Below are 24,321 nucleotides of genomic sequence, written 5' to 3'. Positions count from 1 at the left end.
TGACATGTATTAGGACCCCTATGTATAATTTGTGTCAATTACTTAGTTTGAGTAAAATTTTATGTTATGAAGTGTTTTTGAATGACTTGTAAGAATCTACATGTTACTAGAATGTGACTTATTGGTTAAAAGTATGAAATCCTATGTTATGTGGAGATTCAAAGCTTCTAATATAATGGTTATTATGGTAGGCCTAGATAATGTGCTTGAATTTGCATATTGGTAACGATATGAGATAAAATGTATTGAGGTGTCAATGATGACATAATGGTTGATATATTGGTTGAGTTGGTTGACATGTGTGTGTTTGAAGTTGGTGTTTAGCCTATGAAATTGCATAAGTGAATGTGTTTAGGTACCTAAGCAAAAAGGGGTGTAATTGAGCATGAAATTGGTCATTTTTGGGCTCACACGGCCTGTCACACGGCCGTATGAAGCACACGGGCAACCCATACGGTCGTGTGCCTAGAGTGTGTGTAAAAACATTATAGGTGCAGTTTTCACATGGGAAGACACACAGCCGGTGACACAGTTTTGTGATCCAAATCAGAGAGTTATACGACCTAAGCACATGGGTGTGTGAGGTCGAACACGGGCGTGCAGGATAGCTATACGACCATATTGGAACCACACAGGTTGGGCTTTGTCACACGGCCCGGACAAACTGCCGTGTAACACCTGACTTGAAAATTTTTAATTTATTCCTGAATGTTCTGAATTGTTTCGAATTGGTCCATAAATGTTCGTAACTTATTTCTAGAGCTTTGAAAGCTCGATTTAAGATCCGAAACTGAATGATCTCTTTCATATTGAATATTACTTGCAATCATGAAATTGAATTGATTATTGAATTCTAAACCTTATTAAATGTTCCAACTTAACTAGTAACATTTTGTATCCTATTCTGGCAACGAAATCAGGATATGGGTGTTACATGTCGGATATACGGTAAGCTACTACTAGACTAAATCTATTGTAGGAAAAATAAAGATGAGCACAAAAATTTTATTCATTGAGTACAAGCTCTGATTTAAGTCTTACTCACTCTTTAAGAAGCAACCTCATGCCTATACTCAAATTAAATAACTCTCCTAAGTTTTCCCCTTGAAAGCTTAGATGTAACTTATTGATTCAATTTATTCTACTTACAATGTTTGCACTTAATAAAATAATTCTTCTATGAACAAATGAAGTGCTTTCTCAAATCATATCCTTAGCCTAAACAAGTTGTGCATATATAGACATTAATTAAGTCTTGTTACATTACAATTACTCATTCTACTAAAATATCTATACAAAATGACCTTCTATTTATCTTCATAATAGTAGTGATCTTTTAGTATCAAACACTCTCCAAGATCCAATCTTTTATATAAGAGAACTTGGATTGGATTGGATTGAATTGTATTGAAAGTTTTCAATTTAGTCTTTACTTAGATTGATTATTGCACATTCAATCATTACAAATGGGTTGGTAATCCTCTTCAAGATTCAACAATTAAAGATTAAAAACCATTAGTAAAAAATTATGTCAATCCGTAAAAGGTGATTGGTAAAACTAACATTAATTAAATCAAATTTAATAAACCCAAAATTGAACCTAATTTTTATTTTTATTTTTTTATGTTGGGGATAAACTCGATTAAGCAACGAACAAGTAAAATAAAGAAGAAATTGAAAAGATCAAACACAAATATTTTATGTGGAAAAACCTCTTCGAAGAGGATAAAAAACCACGGGTAAAGTTAATTTCACTAAAACAGCAAAAACAAAAAAGTACAAAAAGATGGAGATAAAACTAAACCCCGAAACCCGAAATAAGAACTCTCAAAACGTAAACACAAAATTCTCTAAAAGCTTGTAAAAGCTAAAACCTAAATGTGTTATGGGTTATTTTTCTAGGGTGGAAAAAGGATCTATTTATAGGCTAAATTTATAGGTAAAATAATATTAAAATAACCTACACTAATCAGAGTTTAAGTGGGAAAATAAAAACAGAGTTTAACTAGGAGAAGAAAAGCCAAAAAATATGAGGCATAACTTTACAAATCTTCACCTTCACTCATATTTCCACAACGCCTTTTTTGTCAAATCCCGCCATGGGCTTATCTCGAACTATGCAGGATATTCACTGAGTCGAAGTTGTGCTTAGAAGCTGGAAGACTTCTAGTCTTCGACTTGTGCACTGTCAAATCAAAACTAACCCGGGTATGATTTCCACGAACGCAGTGCCCTACCTTTTCAAAGCTAGCATCCAAAAGAAAACCTCTCTTATACGAAAAGATCATACCATTTTCCCTTCTATGACCAAGTTGTCTTTGTTTCAAATGAGTCAATTTTGACTTCTTAACAGACGAGGGACGTCATGTTTCACCGGTCACCGTTAATCTTTCCAGAACATAAAAACCGTCAATTTTTTTACCTTTCATATAAACAAGAGCCCCATGGGATATCTTAATGTCGCTTGACTCGATGTTAATTCTACAACCCTTTAAGTCCAAATTTCCCAAAGAGATGAAATTTTTCTTTAAGTCAGGCATATGCTTGACATCTGACAGTGTCCTGATTGTCCCGTCGTGCATCCTGATCTATGAACAGTACCAACACTGGTTATTTTACTGGGTGAGTCATTCCCCATGTTCACAACTCCACCTTCAACTGAATTGTATGTGGAGAATTAGTCCCTGTTGAGACACATGTGGAAAGAACACCTATAATCTAGTATCCATTCGGACGTAAGCTTCGAGCTTTCACTTGTTGACACCAACAACAAATGATCATCCTTGTCATTGGTCAAATTAGCACCAGCTAAATCTTCCTTGTTGCCCTCAGCAACCCTTTTAATTCGTAATTTGTAACAATCTGCCTTAACATAACCTAACTTCTTACAATAGCGACATCTCTTGTCTCGCTTCCTTGATGCTACCAAAATCGAGGCTTGTCTATCTAACTTGCTATCCAAACCAAACTCATTGTCGAGTTTGCATTTGTTCAATAGATAACCCTGCACATCCTCGAATGAGAGATTATCTCTACCATAAATCAGGATTTCCTTAAAAGACTTGTATAAATGGGGTAAGAGCACAAGAATAATGTAGTCTGATCTTCATTATCAATCTGAACCTCAACATTCTTTCAATCATTCAGAAGAGTAATAAATTGACTGATGTGATCTCTAGTGTGCTCACCTTCGTTCATGTGGAACGTGTACAACCATTGCTTCAACACTAATCGATTAGTTAAAGACTTAGTCGCATAGAAGGTTTCTAACCTTTTCTATAATGTGAATGCCATTTTCTCCATCAAAACCTCTTGCAACACATTATTTGTTAGACATAATTGAATCATAGATAGAGCTATTTTTATATAACCTATCTCATTATGATTTATCTATGTTTGCAGGCTTCTTCTCTATAAGTGCCTTTTCAAGATCGCTCTAAATCAGAATTGTCGTCATCCGAACTTGTCACAGATTGAAATTTGTGATGCCATCGAACTTATCAATATCAAACATTGTTAATGTCATTTCTAAATGGGTTGATTGCGAAAATCAAACTAGCTCTAATACGAGTTTGTTGGGGATAAAACCGGTTAAGCAACGAACAAGTAAAATAACAAAGAAATTGAAAAGATCGAACACAAATATTTTACACGAAAAACCTCTCCAAAGAGGATAAAAACCACGGGTAAAGATAATTTCACTAAAATGACAAAAACAATAGTACAAAAGGATGAAGATAAAACTAAACACCGAAACCCGAAATAAGAATCTTCAAAATATAAAAACAAAATTCTCTAAAAACTTGTAAAAGCTAATTTATTTTTTTAAGATGAAAAATGATTTATTTATAAGCTAAATTTATAGGTCAAATAATATTAAAATAACCGTCATTGTTTTTACCAAGGTCTCACTATGACTAACACGATAATCAAGATGATGAGGAGGAGTATGATAGCATAACAAGTCCATTTGCGGGTATTTTTTTGATAATTTCTAGCGGTTTGAAGTCGGGTAGCTCCGTCTCTTACGTACGAATTAGCTCGGTTCACTTGCCTCTCGATATCGTCCAGTTCTTCACCTTGGGTTTGAACCAGCACCGCCATATCCATGAAAACTTGGTGAAGTTCTTTGAGATTCTTCTCCAAGTCCTTAACAGCATCGTGCCTTTCTTGAATCTCGTTTATTGTATCCAAAACTCTTCCCCTCCCTTGTTCTTGAATCGCTTTTTGCATAAATGTCTCACTTTCCCCTTTATAAAATAATAATAATAATAAAAGGCAAGGTTTTCAAAGTTGAATGTTGAAAAATAATGATTTATGGTATTTGAATAAGGTACAAAAATAAGCCTTTAAAAAATATTATTTTAAAACACAATAAATCAACATTGGACATTTAAAATTTACATTTCTACTTTAAAATTAAATGTAAAGGACTTAGTTTTATAATAAAAATATAAATATATCCATCCAAATTTTAATTAAATAATTATAAATATTTTTTACTTCCAATTTTTTTAAAACATGAACCATAAAAATGGGTCTTATAGTAAGAGCGTTGAATGGGTTCAACTGACCTGTTGAAATCAAAAGATCAAGAGTCCGCACATCTGGGTTTTCGCCGGTGACCGTAAAATACCTTCTCTCAACAGTTTCTCTATACTCAGACGATATCTTTTCTCTCAAACCATTAAAGCTTTCCATCGAATCCTTCAACTTCTTCCTCAACCCGTTGACCACCGACGTCCTCGTCCGGTCCGAAGATGACCCCGGTCCACACCCGGGCATGTTCCGGCTTGTGTCGCTGGACCGGTCAAGTGCTTCGAGCCTGACCTTAATAAGCTTGGCCTTCTGCAACGCCATGTTGACGTCGGAATCCATCTTTGCTCTCAATTCCTTCACGGCTTTCGCGTTGTGCAACGTCTTGCTTTGCTCGTGGGAGGAGGAGAGGTCGCCGTTGAGCTTCTCGAGTTCTTTGAGCTCACCGTTGATGGACTCGACGTCCTTGAAGAACTTGTGGAGGTGGTCAACGCCGTCGCCGGCGGGGGAGGAGGGTTGAGGAGTCATCTGGATTACATGGTGATCAGGGGAAAATTCTGAGCTTGGGGGTCGAGAGAAAGAGCCTGAAAACAGATCGTTCATCGCCGGTTTACCAACTCAAACTAATGAGAAATGAAGGAAAAAACGGCGGAAAAGTGAGGTATATGAAGGGAATTGATGATCGCTTTTTGTGGTGGGAAAGATGTAAGAGAATTGAAAAGAGAAAGATCTTGGAAAGTGGAAGAAAAGAAAAAGTCAGATTTCATGAGCAGGAAAAAGCATTGTATTTTGATTGAGTAAATTGGAATGTTCTTTCTATGTAATCGTTGATTTTTCTATTTCTTGGTGCTGAATGACATCCATTTACAACTTTTTATATAAAATATAAACACTAATCCTGCATGCATTAATATTGTCTTTTACTCCAAGATTTTACCTAAATAAATATAACCATTTTAACTTGTAATAATCACTCAATTATACATAACAAATTAACAGTTATCCAACAGTTTTAAATCTTACGATTGTATCCCAAAATTATACAATTTGATAGGAGACTTAGTTAGTCATTAAAAGACTTATATGCAACCAAGAAATAAATAATAAGGCTGAAGCAAAATAACCTTGGGAAATTAGCTCAGGAGTAATATTGAACTTGTTTTTCAATTAAAACCTACTTGGTACTACAACTATGTTAATTGGGCACAATATCAATTTTCTAGTTGCAACAATTCCGGAACAAGAAAGTTTAAAGTTACTAGAACATCATAAATGATTCTAAAATGCGTCCAAAGAGCTTAAAAGCTTTAAATGAGTTCAGAAGCTTATGGAAGGGATTAAAATCTTATAGAATTGAATACAAACCTTCTGCTACAATCTTCTAAGATTGTAAAAACATCATCTTAATATTCATATTTATTGGATAAAATTAAGACTTCATCTTCACTCTACTCTTATATTAATCATATTTATTGGATCTAAAGGGCCTTTTCCTATAAATAAGGAATCACCCAATTTAAGTTAATAACACTTTTATGCTATAAAATAAAAGGACAGAAAGTAAAGAATAAAGAGAGTGAGAAAGCAAAGAGAGAGCGTATTTTATTGGTTAATCGAAATATTTACAAAATTTCTCCAAAGTCTCTATTAGAATACGTCATTAGTAAAGAATCTGTTAGGTTGTTAGTATGGTTAGCGAGCTGTTCACAAGTTGTTAGTATCAATTATCTCTCTGTAAATTGTATATAAATACACTAGTTAAAACTATATCAAGGTAGGCAATAATAAATAATTTTTCAATTCATTTCAGTCATTTCATTTTCTATTGACTTCCTTGTAAACACTTATATGGTATCTTTCGCCTAAGTCTTGGAGACTTGCTCGTGTTCCGCTTTCATGCTTAACTCAACTGAGTATGTTTCTGCAAACAATGGTAATCCATCCAATGTTCTGTCAAGTTCTAGATTAGTTCAATGTTCCCTCGACATGATACTGTCAAATTAGACGAAGGTAACTTCGTTCAGTGCCAACAACACATAAAATTGATTGTTGAAGGGTATGAGTTAACAGGTTTTATTGAAGGAACCTTACCTGCTCCACCACGGTTTGTTCCATCTCCGGAGGGTCCTTTGGTTCCGACTCCAAAGGCATCGTTCTTTCATCAGCAAGATAAGTTGCTCGCGTCCTAGTTGTTGTCCACAAAAACTGGTGTTTTACTTTCCTGTTTTACATATGCAAAGACTTCGTGTGATGTCTAGAGTACCGCAAACCAACTATTTGCCGTCGTGACCAAAGCTAAATTGTCTCGCATTAAATATGAGTGGCATTCGATTAAAAAAGGTAATATGACAATTAAAGAATATGTAACGACTCAATAGTTGGGGTTGTCAGAATGTGTATTTTCGGGACTCCATTTTAGTAAACCGAACCTGTAAATATTTTTATTAAATATTTACAAGGTTAGTTTAGTAGCTAATTAATTTTTGGATCAGTGAATTTTGTGAAATTAAGAATTATTAAAGTTCAGGGACTAAATCGCATAAGGGATCAAAGTTAATTTATAAATTGAAATAAACTAAAAGAACTAAAATAGCAATTAAGCAATTACTTAGTGTGGTGGACGGCACTAATAATGTATGATGTATATATATTACTTAATATATATATATGTATGTTATAATAAATGATATAAAATGTATGTAAATTATATTATATAATAATAATAGTTATAATAATAGAAACATATAATAAAAGAAAGAATAAAGAATTAGAAAGAGGAATGCATGCAAATTAAAGAAAGCAAAAGAAAGAAAGACACAAAAGAGGCCGACGGCTCCAATGGTTTCCATCTTCTAAATATTAATTGGTTAGTCAATTTAGTCTTTTATATTTGTAACTTTTACATTTTTTAAATCCCAGTACCTCGAGATACCCGACCCATATTGTAATTTTTAGTATTGCTTAAGATTTTGATGTTGACATTGTTGAATAGTTTAAGTATTAGGAATTAAATAGATAGATGTTTAAGTTAGAAATAGAAAAAGGCTAAATTGTGGAATTAATTGTTGATTTTGAACAATAGGGCCTAAATTGTAAAAAATTCAAAATTAAGGGGTCGAATTGGACAAGAGGAAGTGAAATGTGGTCTAGAGTGAAATTAGTATATAAATATGAAGTTAATTGTGAAGATTAAAATTAGTCTTGGTTTAGGGTTACATTGAATAATAAGCAAAATACAGTGTGAAAATTAAAATTTAATGTGAAACTGAAATGTGTAATATTAATGTGATTTAATTGTTTTATTCCGTAGCTAACATCATACAGGAATCCTCGAGTAAAAAGAGGAAGGATAAAATCAAAGTCAAATAGCTCGAAATTCACGGTTTGTGTTTCTATAGTCCAAATTAAATAGTAGATTATTGCATATATAATTGTTTGCATATGGTAAGCAATTTAGGTGAGTACTTTGGTACTTTGGGATGAATTAAATTCATAACTGAAATGAAGCAGATTGATTTTGTATATTATGAAATATGTTGATTATGAATATACATGTATTGAGAAAAATGTGATTATTATCAAATTGAATATTTGTTTATATGTGATGATATACATTCATGAAATTGAGACATTGGTTGTATTGAAAAGTGAAATGAATCTCTATTAACTATATCGGTCTAAGTTGGATATAGATGGTATGCCATAGGATAGGAAGAGTTCAGGGATTACTTCGACCTTGAGTCGATAAGGCACTAGGTGCCAATTTGCTTCAATTTAACTGATGAGGCACTGGGTATCAATTTATATAGTGTCGGGTGCAGTTATTACTTCGGATTTATCTGATGAGGCACTTGGTGCCAAACTGGTATGTTGGTTTGATCCATGTATTTGTCCGAGTCCGTGTCGTGTTAATAGGGGAAAGTAAAATAATAATTTATGTGATTAATATTGAAATGGTAAAGATGATAAATGACTATGATATGAGAAAATATTGAAATGGAAAATATGAGAAATGATTATGATATGAGAAATGAGATATGAAACGATGAATTGAGATGTGAAACTTGAATGAATTCAAGTATTGATCTAAGATATGAATCATGACATTGCATGAGATGATGTATTCAAATGTTAAATGAAATGTCATTGATATATACTTATATATTTGAACATGTAAAAATCTTAGTAGATGTGAATAAGGAATGAGCAAAAATTATACTATTGAATTGAAAAACATGAACATAGCTTACTTGTTGCATATTGCATGTTAAATACTTATATCAAGTTTATATTATTCGGATTATAGAAATACCACTGAGTTTTACTCAGCGTACGATTTTGTTTTCCGTGCGCAGGTTAGGTACTGTTCAAATTATTGCCGACTCAGTATCAAATCACAAATCTCGAGCTCAAGTGTGGTGATATTTCATTTTATAATGGCATGTACCTAGAGAGTTTTTTGTTGATATTGTCTATAAGGTGTGGTTATCTTAGTTGCTAGTGAAATTATGCTTAAATGTGTATATGGTTGTGGTTGAGGCTATGTTGGTATGTTAGCCTAGTTTATATTTGGTATGTGTTAGATTAAAGTTTAGTAGCTTAAATAACTAAGTGATAGTCCAATTCTGGTAAATGAGATATGAATGAAAGTCTTGAATGTTAGATGTGTTGTTGATGTATTTGAACATATAAAATGTGGTACCAATGAAGGTACATTGGTTAGGCATATTAAGTGACGAATTTGGTGTATTTTGGTCATGTTTAATCATGTTTTGAATGGGTTAAACGATTGGTAATTGAGTCGCTTAGTGCCCACGTACTTAGGAAATGATGAACTTGAGTTTTAAGGTACTTTTAAGTGCACATGACCTGGCCACATGGGCGTGTATCACACACGGGCAACACACATGGGCGTGTAACCCAAGTCAGAGAATTACACGGCCTGGCCACACGGGTGTGTGACCCCTATAATCAAATTTTTTGTAGTTATTTCCTAAACTTCCAGAATTGTTTCAAATTAGTCTCTGCCTATTTTTAAACTACTTTTAAAGTCCCGTAGACTCGAAATAGGGGATGTAAGAGTAATTTTTACTCTGTATTGGGGTGGATTAGCAAACCTAAATTAAGTGCATTCCACTAACATCATCAACTATAAATTAAAAAGATAATCGTAGACAGAATATGGACTAATACTCTGATTCTAATAATTGGAATAGTCTTGTATGACGTGTTAGTAATGCTTGTGACCCTAATCCGATGAAGGAAAGCAGTTAGGGGTGTTACAGAATATGTGGCTAAAATTCAGAATAGTTGTGCCTTGATCGAAGCCTCTGGGTCTCGAATCTCGGAGGCTGAGAAGGTTGAGATTGTTCTTACGGGCTTGTTGTCCGAGTACGACGTCGTTCTCACACTTGCGTCGTTCTCGCCCGAGCCCTCATGCAAAGGCTTGTGGAGTCTTGTTGGAATATGAGAGTTGATAGACTCGTGCGGCGCAGGAGATGTCATTTTATACAAACCTTATGGAATCAGATCCGTCGCCGATGGTGGTGGAACCCGCGCGTGGTGTTCGTTCTCCTCTGGTGGCCATAGGAGGGATTTTTGATCTCGGATCCAGTTTCAAATTTGTAGTTGGTTTGGGCACTTAGCACAGCGTTGCTATTATCGGTTTAATAGGGATTACGACAGCACCTATATGTCGGCAGTGGCTCGGGCTTCGACTGCGTGGGTTCTGATTGCAAGTGACGGAAGGGGGTCGTATGATTTATTTAGTTCAAATACTGTAAATCAGCACGAGGATGCTGCCTATGGTGGTTTCTCCTTCCCTCCGAAGGTTCCAAGTCTGTTCGGGGCATCTCCAATGGCGGCTCCACAAGGTTTTACTCAAGGCCGATGGTGGGAGGGTATACCACCAGATGCGACCGTTTCAAATGAGGAAACTTTTAAGGTTTTGCATAACCCTTATGAAGTTATGCGCATTGGGTCACATGCTTCTCCCATAGGTCTTACTAGGCCAAATGTTGCAGGCCATAATTTTGGGCCAAATGATGACTTTGCTAGGTCAAATGGTATAGGCCACACTTTTGGGCAGCATGATGCTGGCCAAAGACTTGGGTCGAATGCTAACCTGGTTAGCTTTGGAGGCCCAGCTGGTCATGGACAAGGTATTGAGCGATTAGGTGTCAACAATGTGGGTTTTCATGGGCCGAATAGTAGGCCACGTGTTCCATGGTTAACAAAGCCTAGAGCGCGTGTTCTTTATGGGTTGACTTCTAGAGTTAGGGCCTTAGATCCGACTTTTTCTTTTGATTCTCCACCATGTGTTGGGTTGCCACAGGTTCCTAATGCTCCTGAGTCGAATTTCTTGAACACTACTGGGTCTAATGTGAATACGGCCTAGTATGGGTCCAATTTTGATAATGTTAATTCCTATGTCCCTATGCCTATAGGAACTTTGTCGTGGTATCTGCACATCATGTCCACAATGATGCCTCACCCTTAAATGAATCTATGCCATACTCAGGTACATCTCCTCTTTTAATGGGTGATGAGACATCTGCAAAAATTAAATATACCGAGCATTCTACTTTGCCTACGAAGAATAAATTACTTCATCTGTCAAAAATTTTGTGTGTGTTGAATATATAGAAAAATTTGTTATCTATTTCACAGTTTGCTAAAGAAAATAAAGTCTTCTTTGAATTTTACATGTTTCACTGTGTTATTAAAGACATTCAAACTCGAGAAATTTTTTTACTAGGTCACACTCGTGATGGGCTCTATCATTTTTCACCAGTTGCTACTAGTCAAAGGGTGTTTTCTCTTCTGTTCATAACATAAGACTTCAAACTTGCTCCAACACCTATGACATTTTTGCACTATGGCACTGCCGACTTGGTCATCCCTCTGCCCGTATTGTTAAATCGATTTTACTAGGTCACACTCGTGATGGGCTCTATCATTTTTCACCGGTTGCTACTAGTCAAAGGGTGTTTTCTCTTCTGTTCATAACACAAGACTTCAAACTTGCTCCAACACCTATGACATTTTTGCACTATGGCACTACCGACTTGGTCATCCCTCTGCCCGTATTGTTAAATTGATTTTAGATAAATGTCAAATTGTTTCGAATAAAGTTTCTCTTGATAATGTTTATACTGCCTATCAATGAGGAAAATTTCATAAGTTGCCTTTTTCGAACTCTACTACTAAATATATTGGTTCTTTTGATTTAGTTGTCTCGATTTATGGGGACTTGCGTCTGTTGTCTGCGGAAGTAATTGGTATTATGTCTCATTTGTTGATATGTTTAGTCGTTTTACCTGGTTATTTCTCATTCAGTGGAAGTCACAGACCATTGATTGTTTTGTTCAATTTCAAAAGTTGGTTAAAACTCAGTTTGGGAAAGATATCAAATAATTTCAAAGTGATTGAGGTGGTGAGTTTGAAGCTTTCACAGTAGTTTTAGCTCAGCATGGTATTATTCATCAACTCTCGTGCCCACATACGTCAGAATAAAATGGTGTGGCCGAACAAAAACACAAACATATTGTTGAAATGGGTCTTACTCCTTTGGCTCAAGAGAATATACCGATGGAATTTTGGGGTTATGCTTTCACTTGTGTTGTGCATTTAATAAATAGACTACCTATCTCGATCTTGAAAGGTCAGTCTCCTAACAAGATTCTTTATGGTAAAGATCCAACGTATGATCATCTGCGAGTGTTTGGGTGTTGTTGTTTCCCATATCTACGTCTATTTAATAAGCACAAGCTAGAATTTCGTTCTCAACCATGCACATTTTTAGGATACAGTCCTCAAGATAAAGGGTATCAATGTTTTACACCGGATGGTAAGGTTATTGTTTCTCGACACATTATGTTTGATGAATGTCAAATTCTGTACCTTAAGAGTTCTATGGTTCCTTCTTAGTCCGGTGGATATGTCTCTACGTATATTCCTATTGTGGAGTCTCTGTCTGATAGGCCAACTGAGTCCTCAAGTCCTGGACTTTGTTTCATAACTTTTTTGTTAACACTGATTCTCATACCACAACAAGACTGGTAGACTCACAGATTGAAAGAGGTGTGGTTGGTTGTGATCAAGACATTCTATCCGCTACACCGGAGGATTCAAGTCATATTACTTCGACTACCACTTCGACTACTCCTTCTATCCCTCTGCCTATGGGTATTACATATCACATAGTTACACGGTCCAAAGCATGAGTTTTTAAACCCAAAGTGTTGTCTGTTGCAGTTGTTGATCATGAGCAGCACACGATTGCTAAAGCATTTACTAGTGAAAAGTGGTGGTTGTCAGCACAAGCTGAGTATGATGCTTTAATTAAAAATTCCACTTGGGAACTAGTTCCCTTACTGCTTGGATGAAAGGCGATTGATTGTAAATGACTGTTCAAAGTGAAAAAGAATTGTGATGGTACTGTAGCTCGCCATAAGTCTCAGTTAGTGGCAAAGTATTGTTCTTAGGTAGCAGGGTGCGATTTTAAAGAAACATTTAGTCCAATGGTTAAATCTGCTACTATTCGGACTATTTTATTTGTTGTTGTCTCCAATAGTTGGCAGCTACTTCAGGTTGATGTTAACAATCCTTTTCTGAATGTTGATCTTATTGAAGAAGTGTACATGCAAAAACCTCCAGGGTATATTCAATGTGGTGTGAATCGAGAGCCTTTGGTGTGTCGATTGATGAAAGCTTTGTACGAGCTACGCCAAGCTCCACAAGCATGGTTTGATAAGTTGAAACAGTTTCTTGTCTCCTTAGGTTTTGTTTTATCAAAATCTAATACTTCACTGTTTGTTAAGGTTACAAATGACTCGAGTATGTATGTGTTAGTTTATGTGGATGATATTATCATTACCGGAAATGCACCTTAAAGTATTGATGATTTTGTTCAACAGTTGCATGATGAGTTTTCTCTTAAAGACATGACAGCCCTTCATTATTTTTTGGGTGTTGAGGTTACTCGTTTGTTAGTGTGTCGTTCAAAGCACCAAAAATAACTTATCCATAAGAAATAACGAAAATAATAGTATAAGGAAAGTAGGGTCAAATCCTCAGAGACTGGATCGCTACAACTTCTTGTTCCTTAAAATCCTAGGCACAGTCATGCCCAAGAAAAGCGTTTGACCAGGGAAAAAAATAAAAAAAAATAGAATTAAAAATATGGAAAAGTTGAAATTGAATAAATTGAAATTGCAATTGTAAAAAGAAACAAAGTTGAGGGAAGGGGTTTTTTTATTTGAAGAATTCCAGCCTCTAGTTATCTCGATCCTCCTTTGGTTCAATCATAGGCTTTTAGGTGATCCTTCTCATGACCGAATAAACCAATTATAGTGGAAGAGGATGCCTACAACCACCAACTCCACTTAGGTTATAGCCTTACAATCTAGAGGAACCTGACTCTAGCTAACCGTCACTTTTGTGGGACCGTCTTACACTAGATCATCATTTCTCAATGGCGAATGCCACACCATTTCATCTCTTGGGCTCGATAACCTCTGATGCAGTAACTTAGTGAATTGACTGTGCAACCTTCCCAAAACATACAAAGCGACCACCTTTGCAGAACATGAAAAGATTACTTTTTGAAAGACATAGATGGAAGCCCCAGTCCCGTAATGCGAAGAAATGATGAATACTCGTTGAGAAGGGTTAAGTGCGGGTTCTAAGCCTCATGAAATTTTTTGGAGGAGTCTTGATAACCTAAGGCTAGATGAGTTTAGTGGCTCATTCTTTTTGGGGAAAAACACAAGTTTAATGGAATGGAATTTTATTCGAAAATAAAAGGAACAAAAAGGCTAAGAGCCTTAGGGGGATGAAGTTTTTTTACAGAAGTGATGAGTGAATATTCATGTCACTACATCCCCTATTTATATTACATAAAAAAAACCCTAGTATATTCCTATTTAAACTCTAGATGATAATGTTTAAAAGATAATTTGAAACTAAATCTAAAAAATATCATAATAATCTTAACAATAATCTTAACAATAAAATTTAAATTTAAATAAAGTTTTATGTTCATAAATCTTTTCTTTGAAATTTTTCCCCAAGTCTTCCACATTTTGTATTTTCGGCACCACTTCTTCCCTATTTCACATGCTTACCCATTTTGTCTTTAAATTCACACTTTTTGCCCCCAAATTTCTTTTTGCCTTCAATTTATTCCTTACAAGATAAAAAACCATAAACAACCCAAATTAGTAGGATCATACTCAAAATATATATGTAATTAACACATAAAAGTATGTCATTTTAGAGTATTATCATTTGTCGTTTAGGAGTCTTCATCTTTGCCAACATAAGTATATTCTGGATCTTCTTGATAGATATTCGTTAGATAATGCCAAGGGTGTCCACACGCCCATGATCAGTTCTTCTATGTTGTCTAATGATGAAGGAGTTCTTCTGGATGACCCTACTGAATATAGAAGTCTTGCTAGCGCATTGCAATATGTGGTTCTCACTCAGCCTGAAATTGCTTATGCGGTCAATCGAATTTGTCAATTCATGCATGCGCCCACTAGTGTTCATTTGATTTCATTAAAATGAATCTTACGATATTTGAATGGCACTGTTGATTATGGGTTGGTTTTTCGCCCCTCTGATAGACTAGCTTTGGTTGGTTATGCTAACGCTAACTGGGCTTGGACTTTGATGATAGACAATTGACAAATGGTTATTGCTTGTATTTTGGAACTAATCCTATCTCTTGGTGCTCTAAGACGCAACAAGTTCTATCTCACTCCACTGCTGAGGCTAAGTACAAAAGTTTGGTTGTTGCAGCTTCTGATGTTACTTGGCTGATTTCTTTATTAAATGAATTACAGTTGTGCTATACTAATGCTCCAACTGTTTGGTGTGAACACTCTAGTGTTGTTGCGGTAGCTGCTAATCCAATTTTGCATTCTAGGTTCAAACATGTTGAGCTTGACTTGTTTTTTGTTCGGGAGGAAGTGGTTGATGGTTCTCTTATTGTACTTGAGGTTCCAGCCTACGATCAAGTTGTCAATATTCTCACAAAACCTTTGTCTGCATCCGCGTTTGCTCATTTTCATCGTCTTCTTCAAATCTTGTCGGTCGAGAAGTTGGGTGAATATTAGAATACGTTATTGGTAAAGATTCTGTTAGGTTATTAGTATGGTTAGTGAGTTGTTCACAAGTTGTTAGTAGAAATTATCTCTCTGTAAATTGTATATAAATACACTAGTTAAAACTACATCAAGGTAGGCAATAATAAATCATTTTTCAATTCATTTCAGTCATTTCATTTTCTATTGGTTTCCTTGTATACACTTATTTATAGACACAAGAAGTATAGATGAAGTAGAGATCTACTTCTAATGATTATAAGGAATCACCTCACTCATTCATAAGCTAAAATTTGAGTTAATAACACTTTTAATATTTTTTTATATTTGCATTGTGTTTTCTTATCATGCTTGTTAGGACTTAAAAGTATATGTGAGAGTAAACTTTGTTTTCTTTATTTTATCTCATTTGATTCCCACAAAATGTAAATATCATATTGTAGATTTTATGATCACAAATTATAATTTATAATAACAAATAATAATAATAATTTAAATTATTCTTTAATTTTTTACAAGATCACTCATTTTGTGTATTTCATTTTTCACCATAAAGTGTAGACATTGATATTCATGGCAAAGCTAATAGCTTATGCATGTAGATGCTTAATGAAATTTTCATTATAATTTCAATTTTTTCATTTTGAAATTTTGATTAAAATATATGAGCTTGAAAACGATTAGATGATTTAAAGTTACATAATGAACTTTTGACCTCATAAGATTCAACTTTCGCATACATGAGTCTAAACTTAATTTACACTAATCGAAAATCAATATAAAATATTATCTTTTAACCAAGATATGGAGAATTTGGAGCCTATTCTAATGCCAAATTCGTGAAACAATAATAATCATTATTTCATCAATCTTGTCGTACGGGAAGAGAAGCTCACAATAATATGCAGGAGACAAAACAATAAGTTGGTGGAGATATGGATAATGAAGGACTATTGCAGGGTTAAGTGTTGGAACAAAAAGAAAACTATTGATTTGGAAGGTTTACAGAGAAAACTTAGTTATTAAGTGTTTGTCTCTTTCCATGATGCGGATACAATTTTTTTTGTTGAAATCTAAAGTAAAACATAACAATCCTATATTAGTATATTTCTTTCAAGCAGATTATGAGTTGATTATGCGGAGACAAAAAAAAAGCTTCAATTTTAAAATTTTAAACATATAAGTATAAAAATAACCTAATTTTATATCCTTTTGATTGGATTAATGTTCTTGTAATTAGAACTTTTTTCTTAATTTGTTTGGATTTTTGTAACTTTTGATTCTATAATAATTTTATTATTTATTATTTGGGGTTTTTATTATCATATTATGATATTTATGGTCAAATTTTAAAATAAATTAAATTTTTTAAGAATCTAATTGAAGCAAAATTAAATAACATCAAACTAGCTCGTACTAAATTATCAATTTATGATGTATTAATATAGGAATTAAATATATTTAATTACTATTTATATCAAAATAAAATTAAATAAAAATTTTGTAGAAAAAGGGGATACTTACTTTAGCAAACAGAAACTATGGCTAAAATAGTGCTTGGAACTATAGTCACAGTTTCAACTACGAAATAAAAAGTGCATAAACGTAACGATGAACAGCAAGATTGCTTACACAATTCAACCTTAGCCTACGTTTATAGGGCCTTGCCCAAAACACTGATACACTATCTTTCTCAAAATGCAACCAATGATTTTTAAGTCTTAACATTGAGCAAACTGTCACCAATTTAGAGACATCACCATTGTACAAAAGCTAGATCACTCTCCCACTAAGCCTCCCCCTTATAAATTAGTTTTGCAGTACAAAAGACTCTCTTGATTGCTTACAAAAACAATGCGCATATAAAATGTGTCTAACTTGAACAAATTTGTAATATCTCAATCTCTCAATTACATTTTAACCAAGACAACATAAGTTTATATGCTACTTAAGTTTTGCTTACATAAGAGTCATAATCTAATCAATTTTCTATAAAGTAAAGCTAAAAATCAGCATAAGAGTCTCAATGTAATCCAATGCCTTCAAATATGGAAAGTGACTTTATTTGGTCCGCGAGTAACCGATCTTCAAGTCTTCAACTTTAACTCAATTGGTCTTCATGTTTTGGGCTCTAACTCGTCTAAATATCTCCAAAACAAATAGTTCAGTGCCTTTGTTCTAAAATTTTCCAACTCTAAAAATAAACAAGTAAAGCAATGAAACAGAGCCTCAAGTTGTGGCCACTATTTCAGCCATAAAAACAACCATAGAATTTTTCCTTGCCTTCAAATATGTTAACAATCTACCTCTTTAGCAATTTTTGAATAAATATATATAGGGAAAAATAAAATCATCACAATTACAAATTCTCCCCTTAAGGATCTCCCCCTTAATCAAAGAATCTCAACTACCTCATCTCAAAGTAATTTAACCATTATTGAATGTATTAACAGAAAAAAGACAATAATATATGACTCAAAACAAGGAAAGGAGTACAAAATTACTAGATTGAGTGAGCATTTGTGCAGAGAGCAGAAGAATCACCATACTAGACTGATAAGAATTGAAACCCTAAGTTTGTGTTTATTATTGTCCCAAAAAAACATCATACATCACTTCACTACTCCCTCTTTTTTTTTCAATGATTGCAAAGGGATCACTGAAGCTATTTGACCATGATATCCAACTTCATGGCCAATAGCTTATTGTTGCATGCTTTGAGGTCCTTAGTTTGCTTCCTATTGGCAATAATTTCAATAGAAAGCAACTTGAGGAGAATCTAATAAACAATAGTTGATGTGCTTGAGAAACCAAGAATTGTGCCAGAATCTGTGCCAACAATTTCAGGCATTATTGTGTCTTCAGTAAGGGCTTCTTCGTTTTGCACATTTCCACAGTCCAGAGGAGCTTGCCTGATTTCTAATCACTTGAGAGAACTTCAATTCTGGAGGCATACCCTCATACTTCTCAATATTTTTTACAATTTATTCTTTTTGTAAAAACGGGATTTGATATATGAGAGATGGATAGGAAACACTAAGCTTACTGTAAACCTTTTCAGCATGACAACAAATTTTTGTAAAGATCAAGTTTCCAATATCAAATTGGATTCCTACTCTCACACTCCTTAGCAAGGTAGCCACCTTCTTGGTCACATTGTGCCTTGAACTGTTGGGAAGTCAATTCCTCATGGCTATGGCATAGAGTGAAACATAAGTTGGTTCTAAGGTTGATGAGTGAAGTTCTGAACCAACTGGTCATGTAAGGTGAACTCCATTAGTAATCTCGGCAACAATAGTGTCTTTAGATTCCCCAAATTCCACACACTTAGTCCAAGGATGGTGTAGCAAGTCTCTGATTTGTGCAGGCTGAACTTGTACCATTTACCTCGCACACACACTTTGTGATATAGATTGTTGGTGGCATCATCAATACTCTAAAGCAGGTTGGCATAGAGTTCCAGCACTTTCTTTAAAATTTTTTGAATTATTTATATATTAATATATTTTTTTACATTTTTAATCAATACAACATATAATTAAAAAACAAAAAGACACGTGGCAAGTACTAATAGCACCACATGGATGGTCGACGATGGTCAATATCAGTCAATGGTTATCAATGTTGATCAACATTTGATCAATGGGTTGTCAAAGTCAGTGGGTTTTTAATATTTAATATTATAAATTTTTATTTTTAATTTAAATTTAATATTTTTATTTTAAATAAACCTAATTGTCACGCGATACATTGTGATTGGTTGGATGTGCCACGTGGCACATTCTTTTTGGCACCACGTGGATACCAATTTTTTAACATCGTTACAAAAAAAAGTGTTGAACTAGGTAACAAAATGATAGTTTAAGTATCAATTTGGGACAAAAAAATGTTTAACTACCAAAGTGGGGAAACGAGAATAGTTCAAGGGTCAAATTGAGCATTAAGCCTGAAAAAGCATAAAGAAAATACCATATAAATGAAAGGATACCTTCCTAAATAAATAGATATACTCAACCATTAAATATATTTACAGAAGTTGAAGCAAACCCAAAAAAGGAGAAATGGAAGTTGAAGCTAATATTTGTTTAGCTTTCTTATTTTTCTTTCCTTTTATCTCACAGGAATCAAAGAAATGGAAGTGAAACAGTTGTTTTTTCAATGTTTCACTATTCTACTAACAACTGTAGATTTTTATTTGTTAAAAATTTTAAAAAAAATAAAGAAGAACAAATGAAAGAAATAAAAAAATTTAACATTATTAACTTTTTCTTCAATTTTCTAAACCTATAAATATGAAAAGGGAATTTTTTTTTGAAGTCCTTACCCGACTTTTCTTCTAAACAACTATGCAATGTGTCACTCATCCAATGGGCCATGTATCAAATTTGGACACATTTTAATGTCGTCAGGGTGGAGTACCAAAATAAAAGACATAAAAGAAAGTACAAGTATCAAAATGAACAAATTAAAAGTACATATGTAACACCCCATACCCGACCTGATCGTCGGGTCTGGACTATAGGATGCTACACTCCAATTTAAAAAAAAAACAAAAAAGAACTTAGACTTTAAGCATTATTATCCGCAATTAATTAAACAATGAAGACAAAGAATATATCTGATACTAATACTAAGAAACTTTAAATTTTACATGTAACACCCTTACCCAACCCGATCGTTGAATCCGGGTATGGGGTGCCACAAATGGACTGGATTAGACTAAACACAATTTTAAACTTAACAATTCTAAAGACTGACTTTATTAAGTAACAATAAATACTTCATGCAATAAAAACCTTAAATTAAAATAAAAACTTACTATCTTCAATTTCAAACTCTAAAGGAACTATTTAATTACAATATATTCAACCTCGAGTCGAAGCCTCTAAAGGTACACCCTTCTATGTGCATGACACCTAACTAACGGTGTTCATTGGTTCAATGATCGTGTTCACTTGTGCACATAAAACAATTGATTTTATAAAACAAATTTAAAGCGCAGTTTTACTGCAAGCATACAGATCAATTGTAATATTTGTAGTGTTACAATGGAACACTGGAGTATTCCAATGATCGAACCCAAATGTAGCACCTTACCTCTAAATAGCGAGCTAAGGTGTTACATAGAAAGTAGGCTTTCACATAGTTGAACTCATATACTTCATTTGACATATTTTAAACAAGTTGGGAGTTAACTCAAAACCTTTAGATTTTAAAACAACCAAAACGGGTGTAAACCATATGATATAAATGTTTTTAGTAAATAACTTTTGGCGGAATCTTAAATAAAACTAACAAATTGTCATAAATACCAGGTATTCTTTTACAAAATTCCCAAAGGCAATACTAGCGATAAATCCCGTTTAAGACATATTGGCATATACATTTAGGAAATACCTCATATACCAACTTCATCAAAACTTAATCAATTTCTCAAGGGTAACATGCTTTTGAAAATAGAGATTTATAACGAAGTATTTTAATACAGATCTTAATTACAAAATAGCACTACACGCCACCCCCAAAATATTTGCATGTTCCAAAACAAACACAGACGAAGCTCATAGCAAATGTCATTTCTTCTAGCTGAGTTCCTGCAACAAGCCTTACAACGAAGTACCACCTAAAAGAGGGGAAAGAAATGGAGTAAGTTCAAAAGAACTTAGTGAGCTCTAAAACTAGGAATACTCGACCATTTTTAGACAAATCACAGGAACATGGATATCATAATATAATTATAGACATACACACAATTATAACTAAGAATCTAGGACCAAGACACTTGCAAGTAGTTAAGCATATACTCAAGTATTTTCAAAGGACGAGGGATTATATGTTTGTGTATTATGGAGGAGATCTTACTCTTATCAGAAATATTGATTCTAACTTCCAAATGTGTCAAGATTCGAGTAAATCAACACCGAGATGTGGTTTTGTCCTAGGCGGTGGGTCTATAGAGGCTGAATATGTGGCCGCTTTTGAGGCTACCAAAGAAGCAATATGACTTTGAAAATTCCTTACAGATCTTGAAGTCATTCCTAGCATAAGAAAAGCTATCACACTGCATTGTGACAATAGTGCGGCAATAGCTAATACCAAGGAAACGAGAAACCACAAGAGGACAAAACATATTGATTGGAAGTATCATATCATAAAGGAGGCAGTTGCAGGCAGAATCATAGATATGGTCAAAGTCACATCTAAAGACAACAAGAAGTTTTGAGAAACACGTAGAGAGCATAAGAATACATAACATTACTCATCAATTTCACTAGGGCAAGTGGGAAACTATTGAATCTGGTACCTTGAGTGTAGTATATTCGTTTTTAAATTTGTAATTTTTTTGAAAAGTTTGGTTAATAAAACAAATTCATTGATTAAATTAATATACTTTTTATGATTGTCTTCATATGGTTTTTGTACGCAAAGAAAAATGGAAGCAAATGTTGCTCATTGGTTGTCTAATGTTCAAACTAATACTAAGCAGTATTACGTGGTTGGATCGTAATACAGAAAGATGACTTATATTAATTTATGAACATAAACATGTCATTAATCTAATCGAAAATGAGCAAACTGATTGAAAGACTAATATGTCATCTATCAAGTCCAATTGGGGAGATACTTTGTCTTGGGCATTGGAGCGGATGATACCCAGAAGATATATACATAGATGTTACTGACTAGATTAACAATACATCAAACTAGACCCAAAAGGAATAGATCATGAATCGATTTATGGATTTATTCACTTGTGACATTCATAGTGTGGCATACCTAAATCCTCAGTGGATTACGGGCTATGTATGTATGAGTTGTACACTTTGATGTAAGTAAAAGCCTGAGTTTTAATAGATAAGGAACTGAAAGCAGGTGCATTGAGTGTACGATTTCTGTAGTATGTAGTGTCATTCTCAACAGTGGAATTCATAGCCCGAGACATGGGTAAATGATATCTTGTAACACCTCTAACCCATATTCGTCCTTAGATTAGGGTTACAAAGCGTTATCGTACAAACGGAACATTTAAACATACATTTCATATCTTATCCAGTACACATTATAAATCAATCATTCACATACACATAGTCCCTAAATCGAGCCCTCGAGGCCCAAAAATTACGTTAGAAATAATTTGGGACCAATTTGAAATCATTTGGAAAGTTTATGCAAAAGTTACAAAATTATAGAAACAGGGGTCACACATCCATGCGCCTCACACGACTCAAACACATGCCCGTGTCTCAGGCCTTGTAACTTTTGGACTAGGGACACACAGCCATGTCCCAGCCCGTGTCCTCACTTGTGTAAGTCACTGAATAGGGTCACATGCCCATGTGTCAGACCGTGTGTCACACACGGCTGAGTCACACACCCGTGTCTCAAGCCGTGTGGACCCAAAATGAACCTTAAACAGCAAGTTTACCATTTCAAGCTTACTTGGACCCTAAGTAAACCATTTATCAACCAAAATACTTATTCAATGTGACATTAATCAAGCCAAAAACATGCCAAACCAACATCCTCAGTGCCTAACCATTGTATCATCATTGACACCACAAGTATATAAAATTGTACATCAAAATAAAACATCAAACACAACTTATCAAATTCATCAAATCTATCACCTAACCAGTGTACCTATCATAGGTACCTCAAATACAACATATCATTAACACATATCATACATATTTGCAATAGAACATCTTACCTCATTCACATATATCATGTAAGTTAGTAATATATATATATATATATAAGATTTTACTTAACATTTTACACATCCAAAACATTAAAAATGACATACAAACCTATTACATACCATATAATCCGAAATAAAGGTTCCCAAAACTACTGAAATATATGGATAGTGTGACTTGAGTGCCGATCCGATCATCCAACCTTCCGAGTATCTACAAGAACAAATAATAACACAAGTAAGCTTAAAGAAACTTAGTAAGTTCGACATATTAAAACAATAAATCTTATCGAAGTGAGTACAACAAATCAAACAATAACATTACAACCAATAATGTTCCCCGTCATCTACAATCTCAACTAGTAAATCATAAAAGTTCAATTCCACATTCAAAAATATAGCAAATTAATCAAAATCACTAAACAAACTATCTTACCAAGATTTTCAATTCGATGAACGACTTATGGATAAGATTACATCGACAATCCAACCAAAACACACCAATGCTCATACAAACTAAACCATCTGAAACACACCAATGCTCATACAAGCTAAACCATCCGAAATACACCATTGCTCATAAGAGCTAATCCATCCGAAACACACCAAAATAGAGAGTAAAACACAAGAGTTCGTAACAAATGTTGAACCTCGGTCCACTCGGGAAATACTCTCCACAACAATCTCCACACCAATCCCCCGTAACACACTAAATATCGATTGTACTCTACCCCACGTTCAATTTGATTCAAATATAGAATTTCAACAATTTCTCAAATATCTTTACATCATTTAAAATCAAATATATCTATTCTATCACATTATATCATCAAACATTTTATATAGATGTTAAATTACAAACTGTACGAACTTACCTGGACTGAATAATAGTAATTACAGAAGTTCAAGGACTATTCCGTAATTTTTCTTTTTCCACGAGTATCAACTGGGTCTTGATCTAAAATGTCAAATTCC

The 24,321-nt window shown here is 34.1% G+C and overlaps 1 protein-coding gene across 1 annotated transcript; it reads right to left on the bottom strand.

The window, feature by feature from the left end:
* Positions 1-3,645: 3,645 nt before the first annotated feature.
* LOC105785413 (syntaxin-121) lies at positions 3,646-5,377 on the bottom strand. The gene is made up of 2 exons (XM_012611494.2): positions 4,575-5,377; positions 3,646-4,250 (listed from the first exon to the last, which is right to left on the bottom strand). The coding sequence occupies exons 1-2, from the start codon at positions 5,137-5,139 to the stop codon at positions 3,898-3,900; spliced, it is 918 nt and encodes a 305-aa protein (XP_012466948.1). The 5' UTR covers positions 5,140-5,377; the 3' UTR covers positions 3,646-3,897.
* Between the last annotated feature and the right edge of the window lie 18,944 nt (positions 5,378-24,321).

Source organism: Gossypium raimondii, chromosome 1 (genome assembly GCF_025698545.1).
Source record: "Gossypium raimondii isolate GPD5lz chromosome 1, ASM2569854v1, whole genome shotgun sequence".
Classification (NCBI taxonomy): domain Eukaryota; kingdom Viridiplantae; phylum Streptophyta; class Magnoliopsida; order Malvales; family Malvaceae; genus Gossypium; species Gossypium raimondii.
The sequence above is the reverse complement of the archived record's forward strand: the minus strand, read 5'-3'. Positions and strand labels throughout refer to the sequence as shown.

Excerpts from the sequence above, each read along its gene's own strand:
- LOC105785413 (XM_012611494.2), bottom strand. The coding sequence starts at position 5,139 with ATGAACGATCTGTTTTCAGGCTCTTTCTCTCGACCCCCAAGCTCAGAA. Across the intron at positions 4,251-4,574 it reads TGATCTTTTGATTTCAACAG|GGGAAAGTGAGACATTTATG; the intron begins GTCAGTTGAACC and ends TATTTTATAAAG.